Source organism: Notechis scutatus, chromosome Z (genome assembly GCF_049901735.1).
Source record: "Notechis scutatus isolate UNSWTSFEM ecotype Mainland chromosome Z, rNotScu1.2, whole genome shotgun sequence".
NCBI lineage: Eukaryota > Metazoa > Chordata > Lepidosauria > Squamata > Elapidae > Notechis > Notechis scutatus.
Window position 1 is genome coordinate 90,440,950 of NC_142025.1, and position 27,531 is coordinate 90,468,480.

The following is a 27,531-nucleotide window of genomic DNA, read 5'->3' on the forward strand; positions in this document are numbered from 1 at the left end:
ATCCTATATATAACCAAGAAAATTGTACAATAAAAAGTAGTAATGTGTGATGTATAACAAAGGAAAAGTACAAGAAAATATTTGGGGAGGGGAAAAGATCTTTGCAATTTACAGGTTATTTAACATAGCCTTTGTTCCAATTGTTCACATATATTTGCACATCAATGCCTATTCAACACCTGATTGCATCTTTTGATAAGCTTTGCCTGTTAGGCCAAAGGAACACACTCCTATTTTAGAAGGCTTTATTTCATACTCATTCTCAAACAAGCAAAGGTGGAAGGAGCTAAGGCCAACTTAAAATCTTTCCTTTTGCCTACTGCTGAATAACACACCTTAATTTGCCTTATCTTTCCTGCCATGGTAACAGTATACCATCCTGCCAGTAGCTTTTTTTAAAAAACATATCCCTACAAAGTATATCATATTTGTTTGGTATAATGGCTGTCACAGGGTCCATTGATTTGATTATAATTCTACACATGGAGGCTCATTGCTTTGGAAGTTTGGGTTTTAAAATAGTATATCTTGTCTGTTTTGTTATAAGAATAGGTCTTCCAAATTTGACTTTCATTTTTGTTATTTCCAATTAGGGATTCCTGCTATTGGATACCTTTGTTTATTTGTTAATTACTGGCCGCTAATATAATCGCTGTAAGATATATATTAAGGCTTTTTTTTAAAAAAAAAACACAATACATAAATCTTTTTAAATACTTTTTTCTACTTTTCCTTTTTTATGGCTGTTTTTTTGCTTCTTTCTGTAGTTATCAGTAGTTATCAAAATATTGTATTTTACTTGCCACCCACTCTACTATTAAAAAAAGTGGGAAAATATAAGAAATGTATTAAATAATCCAAGTATTGCAAGATACATTATTTTGTTAAGTTCAGACCTTCAAGGCAGTATGTCCCACTTATATGGCCAGAAAAAGGAAATAGCATCACAAAGAAAAAAAATCTTTACACTTATTTTGGGCTTTAGCTTTGTCACCTGGAAAAAGAACAGCCCTCGGCTAAACAGCAAATACATATTTTCTTCTGACCGTTGTACTTTTTAATTAAATATTATAGCTTTTTAATGTTTGATATGCAAGGCTATATAAGGTTGTTTGATACACAGTGCTGTAAAAATCAAGCTGAAAACCAGCAGAGCCATGTATGCAAAACACTAGGGATGTAGCTGTCTGGACATTAGTTCATTTCCAGAATTTATTCCCAAAAATTATCAAAAAGTTTCAACCACAACATGGTTTGCTACACGTAAGAATGATTTAGAAAGAGAACACACAGAAAAGAAATGTGTATGTGTGCGAGGAGGAAGTCTTTCAAATGATGCATCAGAAAACTCAACTGAAAAGTACAAGCCTCTCTTCTAAAACAAGCCTTTGCCCTTACGGCCACTGCAGTATCTCCAAGGTCATGTGGTCATAATTCATGTGCTTGGCATGCAGCATCCTTGGGACACATGATCACCATTCTCAATCTTTCCAGTTACCTTTCAGCAGCAAACTGAATGGGAGAAGTCAGCTTTGCTTAATGACAATGATTCATTTAACAATTGGAGTGATTTGCTTAAAAACCTGGCAAAAAAGGTTGTAAAATTAGGTGCAGCTTACTTAACAGGCACCTTGCTTAGCAATAGCAATTCTTGACCAAACTGATCGTAAGTCAAGGACTTCTTGTTCAGATTCCATTTTTTTTCCTGGTTTGGACAATTTCAATCTTCCAAGTCACAGAGAATTTCCCTTTTTTTTTTTTTTTTGGCTTTTCTGTAATATAACATAGAATGAAGGTAGATTCCCCATCCAGATTTCATCTGACAATTATTTGTAAACTCTACAGTTAGACAATGTAATAATGTCTGCAAAGACCCACACAAGAAACAGTTATGAGCTGGCTAGGGTAGCGAGATTACTCAAATCAAGTTTAGCCTGTCCTCAGAGAGACCCATCGTCATGTTTATTCATTCTGCACAAATCAATATTCTGGATTTTGAACAAGGAATGAAAGCATAAATATCTTCAGCAGAACGTTGAGCAATTCGGCTACATTCCAAATAGGTGGCAGAAATACCATCTCTTCATCGTCCACCGATTAGAAAAATGGATTGTGCACAGACATAAGTTGTAATTCACCATGCAAATTGTTACAAGGAAGAGGAGAGATCTCACTAGTTTTAATGTGCATAATGAAGCAAGACTAACAGCATCTGATTGTGGAGAAAATGCCAGGGCAATGTAATTGGTTTTTTTCCCTATGATTTGCATTCGTGAATGGCCAGTTTGATTCTCAGTCCATTTTAATAATTAAGATGCTTGTCGTCATAACTGTAATACTTTTTTTGGGGCGCACACTTTGGGATAAGTCATTTTCAATGTTTCACATTCTAAGAGTAAAGTCTATTAAAAGTCATTTGTGTTTGTTTCTATCTTTAATTGAGAAATAAATGGAACCCTTTTCCTACCCTGTAATAGTTAATAAACTATATTCAAAAACTGTACGATAGTGGTGTGATCTGGAATCACGTGACCCACCTGATGAACGTGTGACTCTCAATGTCAGATCATCCATTTTTACCAATACTGTACAATTAATAATTTACTATTTAATACTTATGTTTTAATCAATACAAAACAGCCACTTTGTTGATATATGGTATTTGGAATTATGCACCCACTAAGGAACTCTGTAAATTTGCTCCCATTTTCCTCAATTGAATTGATCAATATTTATTAGAAAAACTTTCACCTAAAATACAAATATACAATTAGGTAATCCATCTGCACATGCAAAGTTGGGGATACAGTTGTTAAGGTGTTTGATGAAGACCCAGGAGGCCTAGAAAGCTCAATGGGTAACTCTAGGTCAGTTACTATCTGTCAGCCCAAAACACCAGACAGAACGGTGGTGGAAAAAGGAGTGTCACATGATCCACCTTGTCTCTGGAGGGAAGGGAAGATATAACTCTAACAAGTAAATAAACTCTGGTGAGAAAATTATGGATAAATCCAAGGAGTGGGATATGATATGTTATATTATGACTTCCTGTATTCCATTATTAAAATAAGGGATAACCAGAAAAAAGAAAATGGAAGCTAAACTGAGTCTTAAGAAATACGTAAATCACAATTTTGTGCCATTTGGGGGAAGGCAATAATTGATTCAAAAGAAAGTTCTTTTATTGTTGTTGTTGTTGTTATTATTATTTCCTCCTTGAAGCCAACACCTACCTTCAGTTTTTTGCCTTTGTATGGATTTTTCACATGTTCTTCAGCATCCATTATCAATTCTGTCAAGGTCCGGAACTTTCTCACCTGCAGGAATAAATAGAAAATAGATGTAGTGAAGTAAGAAGTGAGACAAGAGAATAGTGTTGTGCGTATTTTGAAAGCTGCTAGTTTAAACTGATAAATCAAAATACATTATTTGCTGTATGATTCAATTGACAAGTAGGGTCTTTTGTCAAGCTATTTGTGTAGATTTAAGCAGAAACTAGTAATAGTAGAAAGAGTACTGTCCTGCCAATGGAATAATTGTTTTTCTTTTTCTTTTGTTTTACTGAACTGAAATGTATTCCTGCCTTTCATTTCCAAAAAAACCTACATCTATGCTGAGATTATCAGAACACTAAATTTACCATGCACATTTGTCATGCAGGCAATTGAACAATAGATAGGTCTAATAATTACATTGGGAATTTGGAGGGACTATTAATCGATATTCTGTGCTACAGCTAACATGCAGCTGCTGATAACATATATTAATTAAACCAATGCAAACTTTCCCAAAGTGATGTCCTCAATGTACATTCACAACCATAAAGCTGATTGCAAATTCTAAGAATGACAGCTTGCAATGCATCTAGAAAATTCAGTACTGTTAACTGGGAAAACAAGAACTAAAATTTGTTTTAAACCATAATTCCTCATTCAAACCACCAGTAAACCCACATTTTTAAACAGTGAAACTCAGCTTAGCAGTCCCCCTAACGATTCAATGAAAAATGAGGAGAGGGAAATTTGATGTATGGTTAATTTTTGCTGAGGCTTATCCACATGCAGGGGTTGGGTGGGGCAGTGGGACTCTTTGAGGTTTTGATGAACTTTTACAATCCCATCTAGCATTCCCTGCTAATAAGATAGCAACGGAGTTGTAGCTCCTCCAATTTTCCTTAGCTTACTGAGCCCTGCTCTATATCATGGTTCAACATGCAGTCAAATTTGATCAGTCACCATCTCTATAGTAATAGCAAAGTATTTTTGTACAGTTTCAAATTTAACAAGGCAATCCTCTGCCATTCTAACAGCAAGCCTCAGCCTTATCTCCAGGCAATTCAGTACAAAATTGTAGCCTGAATACAGTAAAGCAGTCAAGACTAATAAAACAGCTCACATGAGCCAAATAAAAACAGAATAGGGGTGCCTTGATTGGAGGAGAGAAAGAAAAGAAACATTGTTTTAGAGGTTTGAGAATATATAAGTTATTGAAAGAGCTCCTGAGACATAAATGAGACATAGGTAAACAGCACTAAAAACTCTGTCATTTATAAAATTTATTGGCTGCTCATCTTACCATATAGTAATTCTTGCCATTACACTGGAATTGTTACTGGATCAAATACTCAAATTAAATTAACCAATACAGCACATTTGCAAGGCAAATCATCATATGTAAAGCATCATTTCAGGTCAGTCCTCTTTGAGCTCAGAAAGCAATTGATTACCTCATTGGAGATCTCAATCCATTTCATCTTGCACATATCACCAGAGAAGTCTTTGAAGGCCACTTTGTCCCAGTCCAAATGGGATTCTGTGGTTTTGAACTTGCTGCCATCATTGGAGGGCAGGTTATTTTTCATGCACTCCAAGAGGCTCAGCATGTCTTCCTGGGTCCAACGGTCTGGAGGAAAAGCAAAAGGGGGGGGGGAAACATATTATGCAAGAATTTCATATATGTTTCTGAGGACTTATTCTCAAATTAGTGCTCTTCAAATGTTCCGGCACAGCAATCTAACACCCTTTAAGGTCAGCATGGTCTTTCGAATTCTGGGAGTTATAAAAGAAAATTATAAATTATTATTACAGGCAGCACAGAAACAACTTGCTGGTGGGCAGCCTTGAGATGTATTCATGGTTAACCACGAACAAGGTCAGTGTGTTTTCTAAATGCGGACAAGAATAGAATGGCCAATGAGATGAAGTTGCTGTTAAAGCCAGCAAAATAGTGTTACTTCTTGTGTCATCATTGCAAATATCTGAGAAAGCATCATACATTTTTAAAGTTTTTCTTCTACATATTATCTATTAGCAACAGTATTTAGCTCCGTTTGATATTTTTTAATGAAATTAGCTAAGCATCTTTAAAAATCAATAAGTAATTTTATTTAAATATCAATATATTTAAAAATCAGTAAATGAAGTTGAATATTTCAAGAAGTGGCAGCTGTGAACATGGTTCTGCATAATTTTCTACTGCAGTGTTAGCTTTTCCAGGAGCACTCCTTCTCACCTTGATTTTTGGGGGCCGTCATTTCTAAATCAGTTGGACTATCTGCTTCTCCGTTCATCCTCCACCTCTCAGACCCAAGGGTGACACCTCCCGGGTCTCCCCCTTCCAGCTCCTTGTCTTCCCCCTTCACGGTGGCGTCAATCAATTTTCACCCTGAAAAAGACAAACTGGAATAAGGATCTCTGCTTACCAGGCTACCTTCACAAAGAGGTAAAATATCACAAACATGGAGTTTGGGTTAGTAACTCCTGGAAATTAATACAAGAATTAAACAATTCTTGAACCTATAACCTGTGAGCTACTCATACATTCAAGACTAAACGGGAGCTGAAAGAGAAGACAGGTACCCACAATGTATGGCTGAAAAGTTTTCTATAAAGTTGAGGAAGTTACTAATGGCCTAAGATTGCTACAGGAACAGCTTAGAATTCTCTCTTCAGTAAACTGAAATGGCACTTTATTTAGCCATAAGGGACAATTCAAATTCAATAAATAAATACATTCTAAGGAGCAAGGTTTGGTGGAATCTGCTTTCCTAGAAAAAAACACACCCAATGATGCAGGTGAGGAAAGCTGCTTCAAGCAGAATCCATTTTTCAGGCGAGGAAGAAAACTAAAACAGAAGTGGAGGAGTGTTGGCACAGTACAGTAAAGGAACCGGGGTGGGGAGCATAAAAATCAAGGGAATTTGGCCAGCTAACGTAGTCATGATCTGTAGCCACAGAGAACACTGGAACAGTTAAGCCAAACCCGCCTCACAGTTAAATCAGAGAAGAATAGAATGATATTCGGAGAAAGATTCCATCTGTAAGCATAGAAGCAATAATAAAATTAATAAAATACTTTCAGGTATTATAACTGAAAAGAAAAAAAAGACTGAGAGCCTTGGTATCAAAGCAGAATTATTGCGATTGAGATGTCGCCAGCATTAATGAAGGGAGAAAAAGCTAGGGATGGGACTCGATCTCCGGGCGAAAGAAATGAGAGAGCGGGGACGTTCTTGGAGCAGCTACTGGAGAATGCAGCACGAAGGCACAAGGTGGGCGGAGTAAAGGCGAATCGGGCGGGAGGGGTGGAGAGGAGGCAGGCCGGGCAAAGAGGAGGGATCTGCAGACCTCTCTTCTCTCCCTCCCCTTTCACCAGCTCTTCAGAGGCCGCACCATCGCCAGCCAATCTCCGTTGCCGCCTTCCTGCAGCAGCAGAAGCGCGACTGCTGCTGCTTACCACCCTCCCCCTCTTCGCCTGTCTCCAGGCAGGCGGGAGAGCCGAGCCGAACCGACGGAGCTGGTGGTGCAGCTGCTTCTGCTTCGCCTCCTTCCCCCGCCTCCTTCCTCTCCGCACGCCCTGCGGGCGCCACCGAAGGGGAAATCTAGCCGCCGCCGCCACCTCGCTTGCCTGATTTCGCTCCCACCCCATTTTTTTTTCAACCCCTGCTCGGGCTCCAGCCTCCTGGCCCCGTTCCTTCGTTTCTCCCCGCCTTGATTCTCGAAGACGAGAAAGTCAGGGTTTCGCTACGATCTCGCCCCCGTCGGCTCTCGACATTGCCAGCGTTCCTCGCCAACCAACTTCAGTCGGCCTTCCAGGGAGGGGGAACATTGAGATCGACGGATTCCAGGATCTTTTCCCTCCTTCCGCAGGATTTCGCTCCCTTCTGATTCGTTTTACTGGATTTCTACGGGATTTATTCAAGATCTACACATACACACAACTTGCGTTAACAGATCACCCTCGGTTCCCCGCGGAATCCTCCCTACGAAAATAATCCTAAGGAAACCAGCTCGTTTCCCAAGTGCAGCATTTCCCTTCACTAGAAGATCCCTTCCTTTATCTCAATAAATAAGACTCGCATCCCAGCCCAAGCCACGATCCCTAAAGAAGGCAGCCTTCGATACAGTAAATCGTTCGTTTATTCCCCCTTCGGAAAATCTAGCTGGGAAGGCGAGCTCCCGCTTTGTTCCCCGTCGATCGGGCGGACGGTGAAAGCTTTCCCTGCCACTAAAGAAAGAACTTCGGTTCCCCCCAAACCCCAGTACCAGAGCGCGAAGCAGTGGATCCCGCTTCGTCGGCCGAGACCCAGGCGCCGAAGTGCCCAGCGTGTTGCAGAAGAAAGGGGAGCAGCAAGCGAGTTCCGCGTCTCTCTTCTCTCCGTCGGTGTAACCTCGCTGAGGCGGTTAATAAGGATGAGACAAGCCCGCCTCGTTGTGGCGGCGGCAGTCGCGAGTGGGGAGGAGCAGGAGCCGGAGAGCCGCTGCAGCAGCAGCCCCATCGGAGCCGCTGGTGGAAGGGGGGCGGGGATGGTTGGCTGGCGGGAGGGAGAAATGAATGCCCGGCTGGGGGCGTCCAGGCAGAGCCGAGGGAGGGCAGCACGTCCTGGCTGCGGCAGCTACCGCCGCCGCCGCCTCCTCCTTTCCCTCTACCAGCGCCCAGACCCCCGGGGAGCGCCTCCCCCTGTGCGCCTAGGGCGCAGGGGAAATCGGCGACTCAAACCCCGTTAACTCGATTCTCCACACCCAACCGCAACTGGGGTCCCCCGAAAAAGCTGATCGTCGAGAGCAGGGGAGGGACGCCGATCTCTTCGCCTGCATGGAACCACCCTTCGCGCTGGCTCCAACCGGTCGACGGTCGAAAAAGCCATTCTGGTGCCCGATCTCGCCAAGACCGTCCAACGCGGTAGAAGCGAGGGAAAGTAATAGGAATCCACCGCGGCAGATTCCGTAAAAACTGAGGCGAAATGTTTTGCACGTAATTTATAAAGCCAGGGTGCATCAATTGTGGAAAGGCGGGGGAAAAAACCCAAGACTCTTTCTCCGCCGCATTTGGTTTCTTTCACGGTGCAGGCGACGGGGGAAAAGCTTACAAGACGACGGCTTGTTTCCACCGCTTTTTTCCCTTCACGCCTGGCAGCGCCCTTTTGGTTCTAAAAGCAGCTCAGGCGGGAGCAGGAAAAGAGATCGGATCTCTGCGCCACAGCCTGCACCGCCTAGTTTTTCCATCTACCTCCGCCGCGACTCAACGGCGACAGGGGCAGACACCGCCTTCCGATCTCGCCCTTCTATGGGTCGAATGCCGCGGCGCGGCCTATCTAGAAGGCGGCCGGAAGAGAGGAAAGGGCCCCCGATTCGATTGTCTGCCAAGGCTCCGATCGGATTCCTTGGAGAAAATGCAACCCCAAACGCGTTTGCAAAAATATATATACATGCTATTTTAAAGCATCAGTTGATAGATACGGTGACATTAATATACCCGAACTCTCTAAAATGTGCTTGAAAAAAGGGAATATTAAAATTCAAAATGTTATTTCGTTCTTTTAATATATGCGTCCCGAAAAATTTGTTTGAACCCTTTTTTTAACCTTACCGAGGAAATTGAGATGCTGGGCAGAAAAAGCAGCAACGGGTGTTGGTTGTGGTGGTAGTGCCGCCGCCGCCGCCGCCTGCCTCCCAGCCTGGCTGCGCTGCTTCACCGCCGGAGCCGAGGAGGTAACAAAAGCGCCTCCCTCCAGCCCAGATGGTGGAGTACAACGTCGGGCGAATGGCGAGCTCCACATGCGCTCGTACTGCCGCAAAGCCAGCCCCGGCTGTAGGCAGCGGCGCCTCGGATCGTGCCTGCTTCCCCCCCTCCCCCTGATCCGTCTTTGCCTACCCGCCCTTCTTTGCAACGGGGGCTCCATCCTGGAGTCGATCTGAGGGGAGATTTTTTTAGTCCCCTTCTACATCTGCAACCTACCTGCAGATCGGAAGGACTTTGGAGAAAAGCTCCCCCCTTTTCCCCCTCTTCTTTCCTGGGCTTGCTTTAGCTGGGAAGCGTTGGTTGAATGCACGCCAGCTCTGCAGCGCTGGCCCCGGGCGTGGACTCGCTCCAGTCCCCGCAGAGAGCTCGCACTTCCCCCGCCTCCATCTCTCTGCTTTTTTCTTCCAATCAGCCGGTCTCTTCGGCTCCCGGATCCTTAGGCAACCTTACAGACCTTCTTCACAAGTCCCCATTTTTCCCAGCTGCTCCCTAGATGTGATTGATAAAAAGGAAACATGTTTCCAGAGCTTCGTCTCGCTTTCTCTGTTTAATCTCACCAGGTTGTGGGTCTATCTTTCCCGATTCTGGACTGTGTATGTGTGTATGTTTTTATTGCTCTTTGCTTTTGCAACACTGTAGTCAAACGAGGAGGGAGGAGGGGAAAGGAAAAGAGAGAGAGAGAGGAGGGGAGAAAACGCTTACATTTGCCACAAATCCTCTTCGTTTGGCATTTGTAAAACGAGCACAAATCACACGCACTCGATTTTAATTCCTCCTGCGACCTCCCCTTTCTTCATCTCCCTTTCAAAAGATCGTATCGAAAGAACCAGGGAGGGGAGAATTTCAAAATTACAACCCGGAGAGCGCTAGCTGCTGCAACGCCATCAGATTATTTCTGAGGGAAGACATATTTTTGGCAACAACCGAGCTTTTTTTTTCTAGGTCCCATTTGCCTTATAAACAACGGGGGCGGGAAGGGAAGGCTGTAACTCCTTGTGTCCCGTCGGATTTTATTGACAATTGGTTTGGGATTGGATTCTAAATCATTGCGTGAAAATGACATTCGTGTAGGTTTTAGTCAAAAGCCGAGCTTTTCCTCCCCCACTCCCTTTTCGCTCTCTCTCTTTCTTTTTTTAAATCCATTTTTCTCCAGCTCCACCTTGTTGTTAAGGGCGTCATCTTCTATAGAGCCAATCACCTTCTTCTGGAGTTGCCTGTCAAATTAAAGCCGATTCTAATACGCAAACGCGACTTTTATAGACCTGCCAAAATGCAATTAGAAATTATGAGGGAGGGGAGGGGACCGAGGATTGGGAGATAAGCTAAAAATAGTGAATGCGTTGCCTGTACATACAAACAACCAAAGATGAACCAGTGTACGTTTGCTTATGCTTTGTGCTTTGCCAGTTGAAAGAAATGGAAAATATTTCGCCAGGCCTTGCTCTCCTTCCTCTCCACCATATAGAGGTCATTTCAGTATGTATGTGGGGATATGGGCGGAGGGGGAAGGGAATCCTACAGCACCAAAATAAAGGAATCATATTTATGAGTGAAATGAAAGAACTCATGAAGTAGAGCTATTATTCCCTATCATCCACATTATAGACCTTACATGCATTTGGAAGAACACCATTTTAGGTTTCAAACAATTTTAATATTTCGAGGGAATAAATTTCCTCTGCAATGAGGATTGTATATTTTCTCTTTTGGCTTTTTACAATTGTTGGAACTGAAATTTGAGAAATTTTAAGCATCTTCATATCTTAGTTTTGTAGTTATTATGTGGACATATACTTGCAAGAGCTAAATATCTATTTAGTAGAATGATATGATATAAAAATGTTTATTACATATGAAAAAGAAAACAATAAAAGTAAGAATTGCATCCATGAAATTATAAATGGATTTTCTTAAGTTTTACATGGTGTTTACACTGATACACTAGACTAGAAGACATTTGCTCGTGATGTCAAACCACAGTTCACATCTGTCTCCATAAGAGTACTATTGCAGTTTCAGACTGCATGTCTCTGTGTGCCTGTGTATATATGTATGAATGTATGTATATCCCATTTTTTAAAAAAACCTTAAAATAGTTTACAATAAAAATTAAAATAATGATTTAAAATAATTAAACATATATTAAAGCATTTTATAAAATTTGTAGAATAAAATACAAAACTAAATAGCAAATCCATTATAAAGTAGGAGCTGTAATAGGGAAAATCATCATACCAGTAGCAGGTTATATTTTGCCTATTTAAGGAGGACAGTTACCTGTTGCAAAAGAAAGGGATACTATCAACAAATCACAGGTCATATGTGATTCCATGGACAAAGAACACAATTCTAGATGTAGTGGTGTTTTGCAAACCTGGAGCACAAAGATCTAAAATATGAATTATCATGATTTTCATGGATTTTAAACAATCCAAGTCAGCAAAATAACACTGGCTGCTTCTGTTTTCATTTATAACATATTTTGTATTCCTATGCTGGAAAATTGTGTCCAAAGTACAGATACACATAGATCTTCACAATTCTATATGACACTTGTCTGAAACCATTGTCTATATTGACAGATGCCAGCACTTTTTGAAGCTGTCACAATAACAAAATACCTGTTCCAAGAACAAATCCTTGTCAACTCTTAATATAATTACACTGCTCTAATTCAAAATTCAGAAAAACCACAGATCACAGAAGTAATGTATCTGTTTATTTTTGACAATGCTATGATGCAGAACATAATGTAGAAATTAGCTATTTTTATTCACTTAAAGCTATGTCAGATTACAAGAAGAATCATAAAAATTATGGTTTGGTTATTTAGGGTGGTATCTTTAGAAAAAAACATAGATTTAAGCATGGGTATTTACAAAAGGATTTTTTTGTTTATGATGATAAACCATATCTTTATACTTCTTTTTTGAACCTCTGTTGCCATAACCATGACTCCTAATTCTTCCTAATATTCAGGTATTTGGGCCTGAGGAGCAGATAAAAAATTATTCTCTTGACTGTCCTTGTACAACTTATGGATGTGGTTGCAATTTGTTATTTGATCATCACTGTGAGTCTTTATTTGCAGTATCCATTCTATAAACTCAGAGGATTTATGACATTTTTCCATTATCGGGACACTCTGAAATGCAAGATTCTTCAAACTGTGAGGATCTGCAGTGATCTATATCTGGCTTTTAATCAAGATGACTCCATGAAATACATAATCTACTCTTTGTGTGGTGATGTGTAATTTTAATTTGTTCCTGAATTGAACATAATGATGATTTGACTTTTCTATTGATCTGATTTTTTTTCTATAGTGTAAAAATAACTAGATGGTTTTTCTGGTTTGTATGGGAACATACTGTTGAACTAAAATTAGTCTGTAGGTCTACCGTAAAAAGTTAATATCCTGAATTTTGAATTACATTGTAACAATATATTGTGAATACCGTATATACTCGAGTATAAGTCCACCCGAATATAAGCCGAGGCACCTAATTTTACACAAAAAACTTGGGAAAACTTATTGACTCGAGTATAAGCCGAGGGTGGGAAATGCAGCAGCTACTGGTAAATTTCAAAAATAAAAATAATTAATTTGGGAAACGATCTCACTATCATGAAAGGTTTAATTGATTCACTAACCCAAAAGAAGAAGATGATGATGACAGCGGGAGGCAGGAGTCACTCTCTTCCCCTCCCTCGGAGGCCCCCTGAGTCAGGAGTCGCTACCGCCGGCGCGGCCCCAGTCCCGCGTCGCCTCAGGAAGGGAAAGGCAAAAAGGAAGAGCCGCGGCAGCGCTTTGCAACAGTGGCAGCGGCACGGGAGGCTCAGGCTCAGCGGCTCCTGGTTTTGCCCCACCCTTCCCAAGGCAACGCGGGACTGGAGCCGCACTGGTGGCAGCAACTCCCGACAGCCCCAGATGTAGGGAGAAGGCAAAAGCGACGGAAGATCCTTCAGGGGAAACTGAGGGGGAGACTCACCCTTGGTCCAGATGAGCCCCCTTCCCTGCCCCTAAGGAAGCAGAGGCAGCCAGCAAGGGCAGGCAAGCCCCGCTTCACAGACTCCGTCCGTCCTCACTCCCACCCAAAGCCACGAAGTCCCCCAATCGCGCAGCCCAGAATCGCCCTCCCCTCAGGGAGCAGCAACGACGCCCGGTTTTCCCGAGACAAGAAGCTCCTCCGTGCAATGAAAGCGCCCTGGTTCTAGGCTCGCGGGCTGAGAAAACAACATGAGCTGAGGTCGCTCGGCTCCGCTCAGCTTCTCCAACATCCGGCACCGCCCTGTTCTATGTGCCGGGCCCGGCAAGTCCGAGCAGCCAGCGTGTGGAGCGGGACGGCGCCGGACATCGTTGGCTGCCTCTTTCGCAGCACGGGAGGCCTCCCCCGGCTGGCCAGCTGCTCTCCTCCTTCTCTGCCTGTTTGTTCTGTGTGACCGAGGAGGAGGAGACCGGCCGCCTGGTTGGGGGAGGCTTTCTGCGCCGAGGGAGGCGGCTGCTGGTGTCCGGCTTTGCTCCGCTTCTCCAGCGCGGCCCTGTTCTTTACTTGGGCAGCCGGGCGCCAAGCGGGAAGGGAAAGGCAAAAGCGCTTTCCCTTCCCGAGGCGACGGGAGGCCTCCCGGCTGGCCAGCTGCTCTCTTCCTTCTCTGCCTGTTTGTTCTGTGTGACCGAGGAGGAGGAGACCGGCCGGCTGGTTGGGGAGGCTTTCTGCGCCGAGGAGGCGGCTATTGGTGTCCGGCTTTGCTCCGCTTCTCGGCGCGGCCCTGTTCTTTACTTGGGCAGCCGGGCGCCCGCAACAGGAAGGGAAAGGCCTCCCCAACCAGACGGCCGGTCTCCTCCTCCTCGGTCACACAGAACAAAGCGCTTTTTGCCTTTCCCTTCCCGAGGCGACGCGGGACTGGGGCCGCACTGGCGGCAGCAATTCCCGGCAGCCCCAGCCGGAAACCTGAGCGGAGCCCGGCGGAACTGCCTGTTGCCGCTGTTGCGGGCACCCGGCTGCCCAAGTAAAGAACAGGGCCGCGCCGGAGAAGCGGAGCAAAGCCGGACACCAACAGCCGCCTCCCTCGGCGCAGAAAGCCTCCCCCAACCAGCCAGCCGGTCTCCTCCTCCTCGGTCACACAGAACAAACAGGCAGAGAAGGAGGAGATCAGCTGGCCAGCCGGGGGAGGCCTCCCATCGCCTCGGGAAGGGAAAGCGCTTTTTGCCTTTCCCTTCCCGTTGCGGGCGCCCGGCTGCCCAAGTAAAGAACAGGGCCGCGCCGGAGAAGCGGAGCAAAGCCGGACACCAACAGCCGCCTCCTCGGCACAGAAAGCCTCCCCAACCAACCGGCCGGTCTCCTCCTCCTCGGTCACACAGAACAAACAGGCAGAGAAGGAGGAGATCAGCTGGCCAGCCGGGGAGGCCTCCCGTCGCCTCGGGAAGGGAAAGCGCTTTTGCCTTTCCCTTCCCGTTGCGGGCGCCTGGCTGCCCAAGTAAAGAACAGGGCCACGCCGGAGAAGCGGAGCAAAGCCGGACACCAACAGCCGCCTCCCTCGGCGCAGAAAGCCTCCCCCAACCAGCCGGCCGGTCTCCTCCTCCTCGGTCACACAGAACAAACAGGCAGAGAAGGAGGAGAGCAGCTGGCCAGCCGGGGGAGGCCTCCCGTGCTGCGAAAGAGGCAGCCAACGATGTCTGGCGCCGTCCCGCTCCACGCGCTGGCTGCTCGGACTTGCCGGGCCCGGCACATAGAACAGGGCAGTGCTGGATGTTGGAGAAGCTGAGCGGAGCCGAAGCGACCTCGGCTCGCGTTGTTTTCTGAGCCCGCGAGCCTAGAGCCAGGGCGCTTTCATTGCACGGCGGAGCTTCTTGTCTCGGGAAAAACCGGGCGTCGTTGCTGCCCCTGAGGGGAGGGCGATTCTGGGCTGCGCGATTGGGGGACTTCGTGGCTTTGGGTGGGAGCGAGGACGGACGGAGTCTGTGAAGCGGGGCTTGCCTGCCCTTGCTGGCTGCCTCTGCTTCCTTAGGGGCGGGGAAGGGGGCTCATCTGGACCAAGGGTGAGTCTCCCCCTCAGTTTCCCCTGAAGGATCTTCCGTCGCTTTTGCCTTCTCCCTACATCTTCCCTCTGTTAAAATTTTCTCCCCCCACACACACTTATTTTCGGGCGGATAGATTTCGTGGTCTGAGCATTCTCACATGATGGTGGGTCTTTCCCCCCCCCTAAAAACAGTTAAAAAAAGAAAAAACAATATATCCTCATGCAAGAACTTTTCTGCTTCCGATTACCCCCATGCTTAAAAGTTGCAAAGGAAACACGGAAGCAGGGAAGCGCCTGCCCAGCTCCGGAGCTCCACCATTTTTTTTTTCAGAGGGGAATCTGACTCGAGTATAAGCCGAGGGGGTTTTTTTCAGCACAAAAAATGGGCTGAAAAACTCGGCTTATACTCGAGTATATACGGTAGTTTATTTTATGCATGGAGGATGTTTGATAGAAGCTTCACTTGGTTCTGATGGATCAATGGATTATATTTCATAATCAATGTTTTCACACTTTAATAGTATCTAATACTTTAAAAGTATTTGATAACATTTGTTTGTTCTTCCCAATTGGGATTTTGGGAATTACAGCTCTACAGAAATGGAAGCCATACATAGGAGTGATGGAAGGCTAAATTAGTAAATGAATCACAAAAATTATATCCTTGGTGACTTTGTGAGCAGCACATTCTAAGAATACATATGTAATCAAGCTAAAGTATGGGGCACTCTAGTTGCAATTAATATTGTTGGAGGCAATTGAATTAAAATGCTTGGCTTTATCAAGATTGAGCATCCATGTTTACGGTCTCATCTAGAAATGTACCCAAATGATATTTTCAAGGGGAAGTATACTCAGTGGAGGTTAAGTCTCCACTTCCACTAATTCTCAGATTCATTCCATTGAACAAGAGTTAGTAGTATGCATGCTACCAGGCAATTCTCAGAACATTCTTATTTATTTTATCCTGCCTTTGTTATTTTTATAAATAACTCTGACAGTGAACATACCCAATACTCATTTCTCCTCCTGTTTTCCTTGCAACAACCCTGTGAAGTGAGGAGCTGAGAGAAAGTGACTGGCTCAAAGTCACCCAACCATCTTTTCATAAGGTGGCCCTAAAACTCCCAGTGTCCTGATAGCTTGCTTAGAATAAGTAGAAACTGAATTGCGTATGATTTATAGCTTGGTGATACCAAATATATAAAGCTTAATGGGCCTCTTCAATGATTAAATATGGATACTATATTTAATTTAATATTTAAATATTTAAAACTATATTTGTGCAACACGCAAAGTTAAAATGTGGTTAATTGGATTAATTCACCAGTTATGGATACATTCAACAGTTAATTTTTTTTCTTCAGTCTGAATCTCTTCTAGATGTATGGATTTTACCTCCCGATATTCCCCAGGTACTGTGGCCTTTGGTGAGATTACTGGGAATTAAAGATTATATGTGGATGCCATGGGATTAGGGAATGGTAGGTTACTATGGTATATAAACATAGTTATTGAATAACATGCAGACAAAACAGAATCTTGTGAAAAAAAATGTAATCTGGATGGCACATTTTTAATTTTTAGTGATATCAAGGGAATATGATTAAAAAAACTAAAGAAGGCAGTTTGGGGAAAAGAAAGGGAAGTTCAATTTAATTACTTTATTATAGGTTACAAACCCAATATACGTATTTAGACAAGTAGTTCAAATACAATAAAATAAGGTTAAAAGGAAATAAAAGAAAAAAGAGGGAAAAGACTGTATAATAAAAGGCCATGAAAATGCTATAATACTCTAGTGCTTTATGCATTACCCTATAAACTACAGCCAAAAAAAATCAGACTAAAATTAATTTGCCATTAAGAACACAAAAGTTATACAGGCTGCAAATGCAAATTTTGCAACAGCTTGTGTGTTATTTTTAGCTCTTTATCTGCCAGATTTTTTTTAACATAAATTCATTTGGGGTTCCAGAGAATGGTCTAATGAGGGGTGTTAAAAGCTCCATATGTGTGTCTGTAGCAGTTATAGGAGAACAACATATAGGCTAGTGATTCAATATCCCCAGAGTGAAAGGACTAATTCCTTTTTCCACATGAAATTTTCTGAAACTTATTTCTAATATAACTGATGGCAAGATATCAAAATGCAACAGCATTAAAGCCCTATAGAATTTATTGACTGTAAGTGGTTAAAATGTTTGGCTAATTTGAAATAGATCTTCATATGACCTAATTTTATATCTTCTGATATTTTGCCATATTCAGTTTGCAATTCCATGCTAAGGATTCTTTGCCAAAGAATAGTCATTGCCTCTTCTTGTCCCAATGACAGCAGTACTTTGTTATGCAAATTTCAATTTCTGAATTTTATTTTCAATTTTTACTTTTTAGGTGTAGTAGGTAGAAATTAATCAAACAAAATAAGAAAGATCAAGACTGGAAAACAGAATTACCCCTGAGAATATTAGTTCCTATATTCACCATCCAAAGCCCAATGAGAAGTCAAAAATTAAGATTTAAAATCTTCATCTCACTAGGCAGAATTGCCACCATCAAGATGAATGTCCTACCTAAATTATTATATTTATTTCAAATGATCCCTATACAATTAGATAGAAAATTATTTAAAGATTTGGATAAGATTACTATGAAATTTATTTGGGCTAGTAAAAAAGCAATAATTAAAAAGAGTTATTTACAAGATAATAAAAGCAGAGGTGGCTTTGGACTTCCTGCCTGGAAGACCTATTACAGAGCGACGTCATTAGTCTGGATAAAGGACTGGATTAAACTGGAAAATAAAAGAGTTTTAACATTAGAAGGTCACAACCTACAAATAGGGTGGCATGCCTTTTTGTGGAATCTTAATTTTACAAGTCACACAAATATCAGAAAATCTCTGATAAAAACTTGGTCAGGTATCAGGAGTTACCACTATACTAAAATCCCAATATGGTTATCAACAATGGAGGCAATGTTCCACCCTAATACAATGGACATTAGTAAAATACTAAAATACCATCAAATACTAAATAAGGAAGGGAAACTTAAATCGATTTATGAATTAGAACCCAAGGACTATCTATTGATCGGTGGTCCTATCTTCAAGTAGCTATGAGATATGTCAGAGATGCAAAAGAATTTGGATTAGAAATAAAAAATACACAATTGGACAAAATCCTCCTGGGCCAAGAAAAAAAATATGATATCCAAATTATATAACTATTTAATAGAATTTGATCTAGCCGAAGAAATTGTGAAAGGACCGATGATAGCTTGGGCAAAAAAAATGATTATAATATAAATTTAGATGATTGGGAGGAGATTTGGCATAAGAACCTTACATTAACAAAATCAGTATCCTATAAAGAAAATTTATACAAAATGTTATATAGATGGCATCTGGCACCCTCTAGATTGGCAAAAATGTACCCAACAATAAATCCAATCTGTTGGAAATGTAAGGGAAATAATGGTACCTTCCTCCATCTCTGGTGGAAATTAAGAAATTCTGGATCAGGATTAGGATAGAAGAGATAATCCAGGATAGATTGGAGTGGAAACCGGAATTGTTTCTCCTGGGCATAATTAAAAGGGATTACTCACTCAGAGTAAGATACTTAATTATCCACATCTTAACAGTGACACGAATTTCACTGGCATACTACTGGAAAAGCCCCAATATACCACCTCTATATTTTGTCATTCCGAAAATATACTAATGTGCGGACATGGAAAGGCTTACATTGAAATTAAAAGAGAAAGATGATACAGAATATTATCAGATCTGGGACAAATGGTACGAATGGATAGATCATAAAGAAAAACAATGTATAAAATAAAAAGAAATAAGGATCTTAAGAAATGTATTATTATATATAGCTCGAAGGACAGGCAATCATTGGGCATGAGTTTTTACCTGTCCTTTGTTTTGATGAAGCCAAATAAATGATTTATTTATAAAATTATATAGTTGTAATTAAGAAGTAAGAAATGATTAATAGGTAATGTATATTATTAATATAGATATTTCACAATGGATAGAAAGCAACTGCCACTTAATAATCTAGATGGAATAATTAAATTACTATCAAACCATACTAGAGGAAAATAAGACTGGCTGTACTATTCGTTAGGATGTTTAATTGTACAATTTTGTACAATTATTTTTTTTTTTTACTTTTATATATGTGTATTTTAACTTTCTGTATTTAATAAAGTTTTTTAAAATTTAAAATAAAATAAAATAAAATGTTCACCTCACAGGTTCAATTGGAACTGGATTTCTAGAGTAAAGTAACACCAGTATAACAACATGTTACAAATCCTCCAAGACTAGAGGTAATGCATAGCTCACCGGCAGGACAGGAGTAGTGATTCTGGCAAGATCAAAGGGGGAGTTTAAGCCTTTATGTGAACAAAAGCTGGTGTATTAATACAAAGACTATAGACAGACACTGCTCCATGGATCTGGAGTATATGACTCTTAAATGTAGATCCATATATCTTCTGCGGGAATTCAGCGTGGTTTTGATTACTGCAGTCTATATCCCACCTGATGCCAGTATTACCATAGCTTTGGGATTCTTGTATAACATTGTTAGTAATCAGCAGAATAAGTATCCTGATGCATAGGATACTTATTCTGATTACTAACAATAGGTGGGGACTTTAATCAAGCTGATTTAAAAGAAGTGCTCTCTAAATTCTATCAGCATGTTAAGTGTGCTACTAGAGGAGCAAACATATTGGACAAAGTATATACCAACATCAAACATGGTTATAAGGTTATACAATTACCACATTTGGGACAATCAGACCATATGTCACTGCTTTTAGCACCAGCTTACATCCCTCTTAGGAGACGGGCTCTGCCTATAATAAAGACAGTGAAATCTTGGCCAGAAGATGCCTCCCAACAACTTCAGGATTGTTTTGAGAACACAAATTGGAACATCTTTTACCACCCTGACCTAGAGGTGCACACTGCAACTGTTCTGTGCTGTATCAAACACTGCACAGATACTATCACTGTGGATAAACATATTAGGATCTATCCCAATCAGAAACCCTGGATGACCAAGGAAGTCCAGTGCCTCTTGCATGACAAGACCAAGGCCTTTAGGTCCGGTGATGGGGCAAGATACAGTGTTGCCAGAGCTAATCTGAAGAAAGGTATTTGGAAGGCCAAGATTGATTATAAGAGGAAGATTGAGGATAATTTTTATAGCAATAACATGAGGCAGGTGTGGTGACGGATTCAACAAATTACAAACCATCAACCGACCAATGTCATCCCTGCTGAGGGGGATGCTTCATTGGTAGAGGAACTGAATCATTTCTTTTTTATTTTAAAAACAATTTTATTTACAATTTTAAAAACATACAAATTCAAAAATACACAAACAATAACATGTGAACAACACATTTGTTATCGAATTTGGTAAGTCCTAAAAATCAGTATTAGCTAGTACTAATCACATCTTCATTCATTATCACATCCTAAGTGCTAATTAATTCACAATATACTCTATTTTCACATTGGTTTATAACTACTCTTCTAAAACGGATACATTCATGTTTTTTTAACTTGTAAACAAAGAAATATTATAAATGGCTAATAATAATAATAATAATAGTGGTAACAGAGAAAAGAAGATTTAAACCCTTTAATTGTTTTTATATATTTAGTATAAACAACTGAATGTAATTTGTATCTTAGGTTCATTTACATGTTTCTCCTTTTATTATCTACCCACTTATACCATTTATCCCATATCCATAGTAATTTGTATCCCCCTTCCCATAAGCCTCTCCAATTGGGCACACTCATACGTTTTCTGAATAGCAACCTGTATCGGTGGTACATTTGGGTTCTTCCAATATTGTGCTAGTGAAATACATGCCGCAGTTAATAAATGGATGGTCAGATATTTTATTTTAGCGGGGTAATCCCCTTTGATCATTCCCAACAAAAATAATTCCGGTTTCCACTCTAGCCCACACTCTATAATTTCTTCTATCCATGTTTTTTATTTTTAACCAATATTTCTTTATCTCAGGACAAGTCCACCATGAATGAAAATATGTACCAAATTTCCCTTTACATTTCCAACAGTGAGGGTTGGCTGTCGGAAATATTTTGGCTAATCTAGAGGGTACCAGATGCCATCTGTACATCATTTTGTATAGATTCTCCTTGTGTGCTACTGATTTGGTTAGTGTCAGGTTTTTCTGCCAGATTTCTTCCCAGACATCCAGATCAATACTATAACCAAATTTTTTTTCCCCAAGCTAACATAGGACCTTTCACAATTTTCTCGGCCATTTCATATTCTAATAAATAATTATATAATTTGCAAATCAAACTATTCTCAGGGTTTAAAAGTATTTTATCTAAATATGTGTCTTTTACTTCAATTCCATATTCCTTTATGTCTTTGTTATATCAGTTTTACTTGGAAATATGACCAATTATCCATAACTATCTCTTGTGATTCTAGTTCCTGTTTTGTTTTAATTCTTCCCTCACTATCTAATATTTGGTTATATTTAAGTTTTTTACTAATGTCCATAGTATTTAAGTGGAACATCGCCTCCATCGTTGAAAACCACCTCGGGATTTTAGTATAATGATTCCTTCTTATATCAGTCCAAATTTTAATTAAAGACTTTCGGAATACATGTCTAGTAAAATATAGATTATTTTTACTATTCGGGTTCCATAAAAATGCATGCCAGCCTAATTGTAAATCATGTCCCTCCAATTGTAGAATCCTATTATTCCTTAAATGAATCCAATCTTTTATCCACACTAATGCTGCTGCTCTATAATATATCTCCCAGACAGGTAGTCTGAATCCACCCCTGCTTTTATTATCCTGTAAATAAGTTTTTTTTATCCTTGTTTTTTTTCTTTGCCCAGACAAATTTCATCACAATTTTATCTAAATCTTTAAAAAAAAATTTGTCCAGTAATATTGGAATTGTTTGAAACAGATATAGTATTTTAGGTAGAACATTCATTTTGATTGTTGCTATTCTACCTAATAATGAAATTTGCATCTTATTCCAATTTTCCAAATCCTTTTCAATCTGTTTCAGTAATTTAGTATAATTATCCTCTCACAGATTTAATGTTCTAGCTCTTAACCAAATTCCTAAATATTTAATTTTATTTACAATTTGTAATCCCATCTTTTCTTCCAATTTTTTCTGTTTACTATTTGTTATGTTTTTAACTAGCATTTTGGTTTTCTCCTTATTGATTTTTAATCCTGCTAATTTACCAAATTTATCTATTTCATTTAGTAGAGCTGGTCCTGAGTCTATTGGATCTTCTATAACGAAAACCATATCGTCTGCAAAGGTTTGTAATTTATATTCTTGATTTTTAATTTTGATTCCTTTAATTTCTTTATTTAACCTAATTCTGTCCAGCAAAGTTTCCAAAAATTTTATAAAAAGCAGAGGTGAAAGCGGACATCCCTGTCTGACCCCCTTCCTTATCTTCAATGATTTGGTAATTTCTCCATTTAATAATACATTGGCCTTTTGTGTGGCATAGATTGCATTCAGCATTTTTACAAAATTATCTCCAAAGTCCATCAAATTAATCTGCTTTTTCATAAAGTCCCAGTTTAGGTTATCGAAGGCCTTTTGTGCGTCCAGAAAGACCATGGCCACTTGGCTTCTTGGATGCTTTTCATAATATTCTAATATATCTATTATTGTTCTTGTGTTATATCTGATTTGCCTCGTGGGAAGAAATCCATTTCTTTGCTCGCTTTGAAGTGGAGACATCAGAGACAGATAAAACACAACTAACAGCCAATTGTAGCCCCCACCTCATTGTGGAGGAACAGGAGGTGAGGAGCATTCTGAGGGCTGTGGACCCTAGAAAGGCTGCCGGTCCTGACAGTATCTATGGCCGAGTGCTTAAAGACTGTGCTGTACAGTTGGCTGGAGTCTTTACCAGGATCTTCAATCGGTCTTTATCCCAATCCACTATTCCATCTTGTTTGAAGGCTTCCACCATTGTTCCGCTGCCAAAGAAGTTCCCTATCAATAACTTCAACGATTACAGACCAGTGGCACTCACTCCTATCATCATGAAGTGCTTTGAGAAATTGGTCTGCCGGCACATCATTTCTGGTCTTCTGCATACATTTGATAAACACCAGTTTGTATACAGAAAAATAGATCTACAGAGGATGCTATAGCCATCACAACATGTGTGTTGAGTTCCTTACTTTATACTCTATGTGCATGACTGCATTCCCAATCACGTTAGTAATACTATTTCTAAATTTGCAGATGATACAACAGTGGTGGGACTTATCTCTGGGGGTGGTGGGGAATGAGTCTGCCCACCAAGATGAGGTGGACCGGTTGCTTTCATGGTGCGGAGACAACAACTTGGTCCTCAACACCAATAAGACTAAGGAGCTTATAGTGGATTATAGAAGGAACAGATCAGACATCCAGCCCTTGCTTATCAATGGAGACTGAGTGGAGCAAGTGGCTAGTTTTAAGTTTCTGGGTGTTACCCTAAAAGAGGACCTGACCTGGGGTGCTGACATTGCAGCCCTGGTCAAAAGGGCCCAGCAGAGATTATACTACCTGAGACTTCTCAGAAAACAACAACTGAATGAGAAACTGCTGGTGACCTTCTACCGCTGCACCATATTATTCCTTCTGCTCATTATAGCAGTTTGGGACTCTTCCTGGACTTGATCAAAGAGGAGTGGCATTTGCGACCAGGAACATTCATTTCAAGCTCACATTGTACTCATTCCTAAATTGAAGACTCTTCTCACAATTAATTTTGCCTTCATCACTTTGCATTTGGGACTATTGCAATGTGTTGTTGAACGGGTTGCTCTTGAAAACCATTTAGAAGCTTCAGCTGGTCCAGAATGCAGTGGTATGAAAAGTTATAGGTAAGCAATGGTATACTTTCATAACATCTCTGTAACACCAGCTGTACTAGTAACCATAGGCTTTCAGATACAATTCATGATGTGGGTTGTCACTTATAAACAAACTAACAAACAACCTCCCCAAAATCTTTATAATGGCCTTTATATCTAGAAAGTACTACATAGAAACATATGCACATAAAATTGTTATTAAAAAGTTAGCACAAAACACAATAACATTAATAAAATAATTCTAATAACATTAACACAATTAACAGTGGAAATTATCAAGATTAGCATTAATCTTCAGTCACAGGTGGGATAAAAGGACAGAATTAGGCAACCGGCAAAGATATGCTAAAGTCTTGGTTGGATAGAGAAGTGACAGACACATAAACATTGTACTGTCTACTGGGTTCATTCTTTAAAACAGTAGAGTCTCCTCTGGAATAATATGAAGAACTATGGAAATCTAATTGATGGTAGTTGTAATTCTAAGGGACAGAATTGTGGGTAGATGGCAGTTTAGGGCAGTGTACATAGTGTTCTCTATTCCTTTTCCTCCACAATATCAACCCTGTAAGATAGGTTGGGCTAAGAAAGCATGACTGGTCAAAGTCACTCAGTGAGCTTCCATGATTGAAGGTAGATTTAAACATGACTGCCCCTGCTGCCAGCCTACACCTTAATTGTTATGCCCACGTTGTCTCTCTGGCCTGACCTTGCCCAGCAAGCTTCATGTCTAAGGCTGAATTGGAACCTTATTCAAAGAGCTATATTAATGACAACACAGATATCCCAGTATTTGTATGCTAATTAAGATATGTAGTGGAATTAAAAATTTACCCAAGAGCTAAAGCTAAACTGCGATTTTGTAACTTCATGTTGGACTTTTCTGTTTAAATTTCTTTGCTCAAGAATGGATAACTTAAGTTCAATGGGTTAATGTTTTTGGGAGTGGAGATGTTTTCCCACTGGTTTTTGAAAATTTATCAGATTTATTTTTATTTTATTTTACCTAGTAAGTTTTGCGATCGAGGCTGAATATGAACCATATTCACAAAGCAATGTTAATGACAACACAGATGGAATTATCAGTTGTATGTGAGTTGAATTTCTTCTGGATAACCAGGTATCAATTCATTCTCTGATACCTACTCTGATACTGACTAATGCTGGATTAAATAGTATCAATTTCAGTATGAGACTTTGTTACTTGTAGTGACATCCTGATTTTATCCAAACAAAGTATTTTAGAATGTTAAAACGGTATCAACTTTGGTAGATGGAAATATTTAAATCACTAACTTTTAAAAGCTGAAAAATATCCTAATGTTATTTCACAATCTTGGCCAGTGAACAAACCAGGTATTATAGCCTTTCTATTAAATCTAATCTTAATAAAGTAGAAAGAGGGTTGCAAAACAGCATCCTAATTGTTATCTTATTTCTTGTCTTATATTTGTGATACCTAAGTTGGTTTCAGCTTTTCATAAAAATAGTCTTAATGGGCACAGTTACATTAGTATGCTTTGTGCTTTTCAGATTATTCTGAAAAGGGCTGCCATAGAGGATGCAGTAAATGCAGGGCAGCAGTGAGAGGGTTCACCACTCATTTGCCATTATGTATATAGAATTGAATATGAACTCTTATAAGTGCTTAGTCACATCCCTTCTGAGTTTTTTTGTGTTACAGGTATCATTTCAGTCATTTCATTTATTTCAGTTCCTCCGTGAATCAAAGAGCTGCATAAGCTTGAGGGCTTGGAAGATATTTCGCTGGAATAGCTTCATCCAGTACTCATGGCCCTTCTGTGTTTTACAGATCCACCAATTTCTCCCCCATCACCTTTATAGTCCCAGAAACTAGGGAGGGTCTCTTCTGAGATTTCTGTCACATGCGCTTTAAACTGATTCTTATCTGACCATTGGCTAGTCTACAGCTCCACTTGCTTCTGTCTCTCAGGGATATTCTCACAGATCATTATAAAGATCCAGTGCCAGGTAGGTAGACTGTCAGTGTACCATCAGTTGCCAATTCGTTAAGGGTCTTTTCCAGTTCCATGCATAGTTATGACAACTTGCTGATATACACCAATTCCATTGCATATACCATTTACTAAGCCAAACTTGCCATCTATAATGGTATACGGTAATGACCATGGGAGACGGGGGTGGGAGGAAGAGCCACAGTCAGAGAATGGTCAGATAAGCATCTTAGTCTGCAGAAGGAACGTGGGCATTCTTTCTGAACTGAATTCAAATGCTTAATTTAAACCACAGCCAGGTTTATGCCCAATTCACTGCCCTATTCCATAAAGATAAGAAGTTTTCTGCCTAAATTGAATGCAATACCTTTTGCTAGTTTCAGAGTTAGCTTTAGTAATGAAATTCAACACTCTTTTTTTCTGTAGTGGGAGAAACTGGATTGATGAAGAAACTGGATTAAGGAAGAAACTTACTTCTTCATTAAAATAGTTCTGGAAGAGCTTCAAAATGTATTTTTCCACCTACATTTTAGGATTTAGACCTTTTTAAAAATATGTGTGTGTGTGTGTGTGTGTGTGTGTATCTTCCCACATTCCACTTGGGTGAATTTTATATATATAAAATTCACCCAAGTAGAATGTGGGAAGATACAATGTATAAATTTGTAAAATAAACAAACAATGGTTTGACACACAGTAATGAAGGTAAGTCAGTCTGTGTAGGGGCTAAAGCATTGAATTAGAAACAGAGACATTGGGCATTCTGAGACAGTGAGCAGTCCAGCTGTTAACCATGAACCAGTCACTTTCTCTCAGCCCTAAGAAGTAGCCAGTGACAAACCACTTTGAAAAAATCTTGCTAAGAAAACTCTAGGGGCTTGTCTAAGCAGTTGCCATTAACTTAAAGGCACATAAACAAAGTCCATCAAAGTTGCATGATGAACTAGGGCTAACCAGATTTAGGATACAATCATATCTGTTAGTTTTACAAATAACTCAACGTGGTGAATATCTTCCAACCCCCTTCCTCGTCCTATTTTCCCTACAACAACAATCCCACAAGATGAGTTGGACTGAGAGAGTGAGTGATTGGCTCATAGTTATCCAGCTGGTTTTCATGATAAGGTTGGACTTGAACTCATGGTCTCCAGTTTTCTAACCTGGTACCTTAACCACTAGACTAAACTGGCTTTTATGCTGTATCTTATATTATATCAAACACAAACTGGGGGACTGTTTTGACCTTTGGCTTGCCAAAAAAGCAAGCATATCTTGTATTCTTGCAGTCACAAGAATCACAGAGAAAGAGGATTCAGATGATCATTGAACAACTTGTCAAAAGATTATTATTTGGCTAGAGTGGTAGAACTGGAGGAAAAAAAACCTTTTTATATTTGATTTATTTAATGTATTCAGTTTTGCGTATCTGATACTCCCATTTTCATCAGAGAGCTCTCTGGGCAGCGTACAGTAAAATGAAATATGTTTATATGTAGCTATTGAATTTGTATGTAATACTACAAATTAATAAAAACAAAAGTAAATTGTAATATTTTATATATTTATTTTAAAAA

The 27,531-nt window shown here is 40.4% G+C and overlaps 1 protein-coding gene across 7 annotated transcripts in view; it reads right to left on the minus strand.

The window, feature by feature from the left end:
• Window positions 1-9,342, minus strand: part of UBTF (upstream binding transcription factor) — a 36,466-nt gene extending 27,124 nt beyond the window's left edge. For 2 of the 7 annotated variants that reach the window (XM_026679784.2, XM_026679780.2), the window contains exons 1-4: window positions 9,238-9,342; window positions 5,512-5,664; window positions 4,727-4,902; window positions 3,234-3,317 (exon numbers count right to left, since the gene is read on the minus strand). In XM_026679784.2, coding sequence (XP_026535569.1) covers window positions 3,234-3,317; window positions 4,727-4,902; window positions 5,512-5,569 — 318 coding nt within the window. In that variant the 5' untranslated portion in view covers window positions 5,570-5,664; window positions 9,238-9,342. Of the gene's footprint in view, window positions 1-3,229; window positions 3,318-4,726; window positions 4,903-5,511; window positions 5,665-7,544; window positions 7,662-8,868; window positions 9,161-9,237 lie in introns of those variants that run through there. The other 5 variants (XM_087945726.1, XM_026679783.2, XM_087945727.1 and 2 more) reach the window with 4 other exon arrangements.
• Window positions 9,343-27,531: the final 18,189 nt, after the last annotated feature.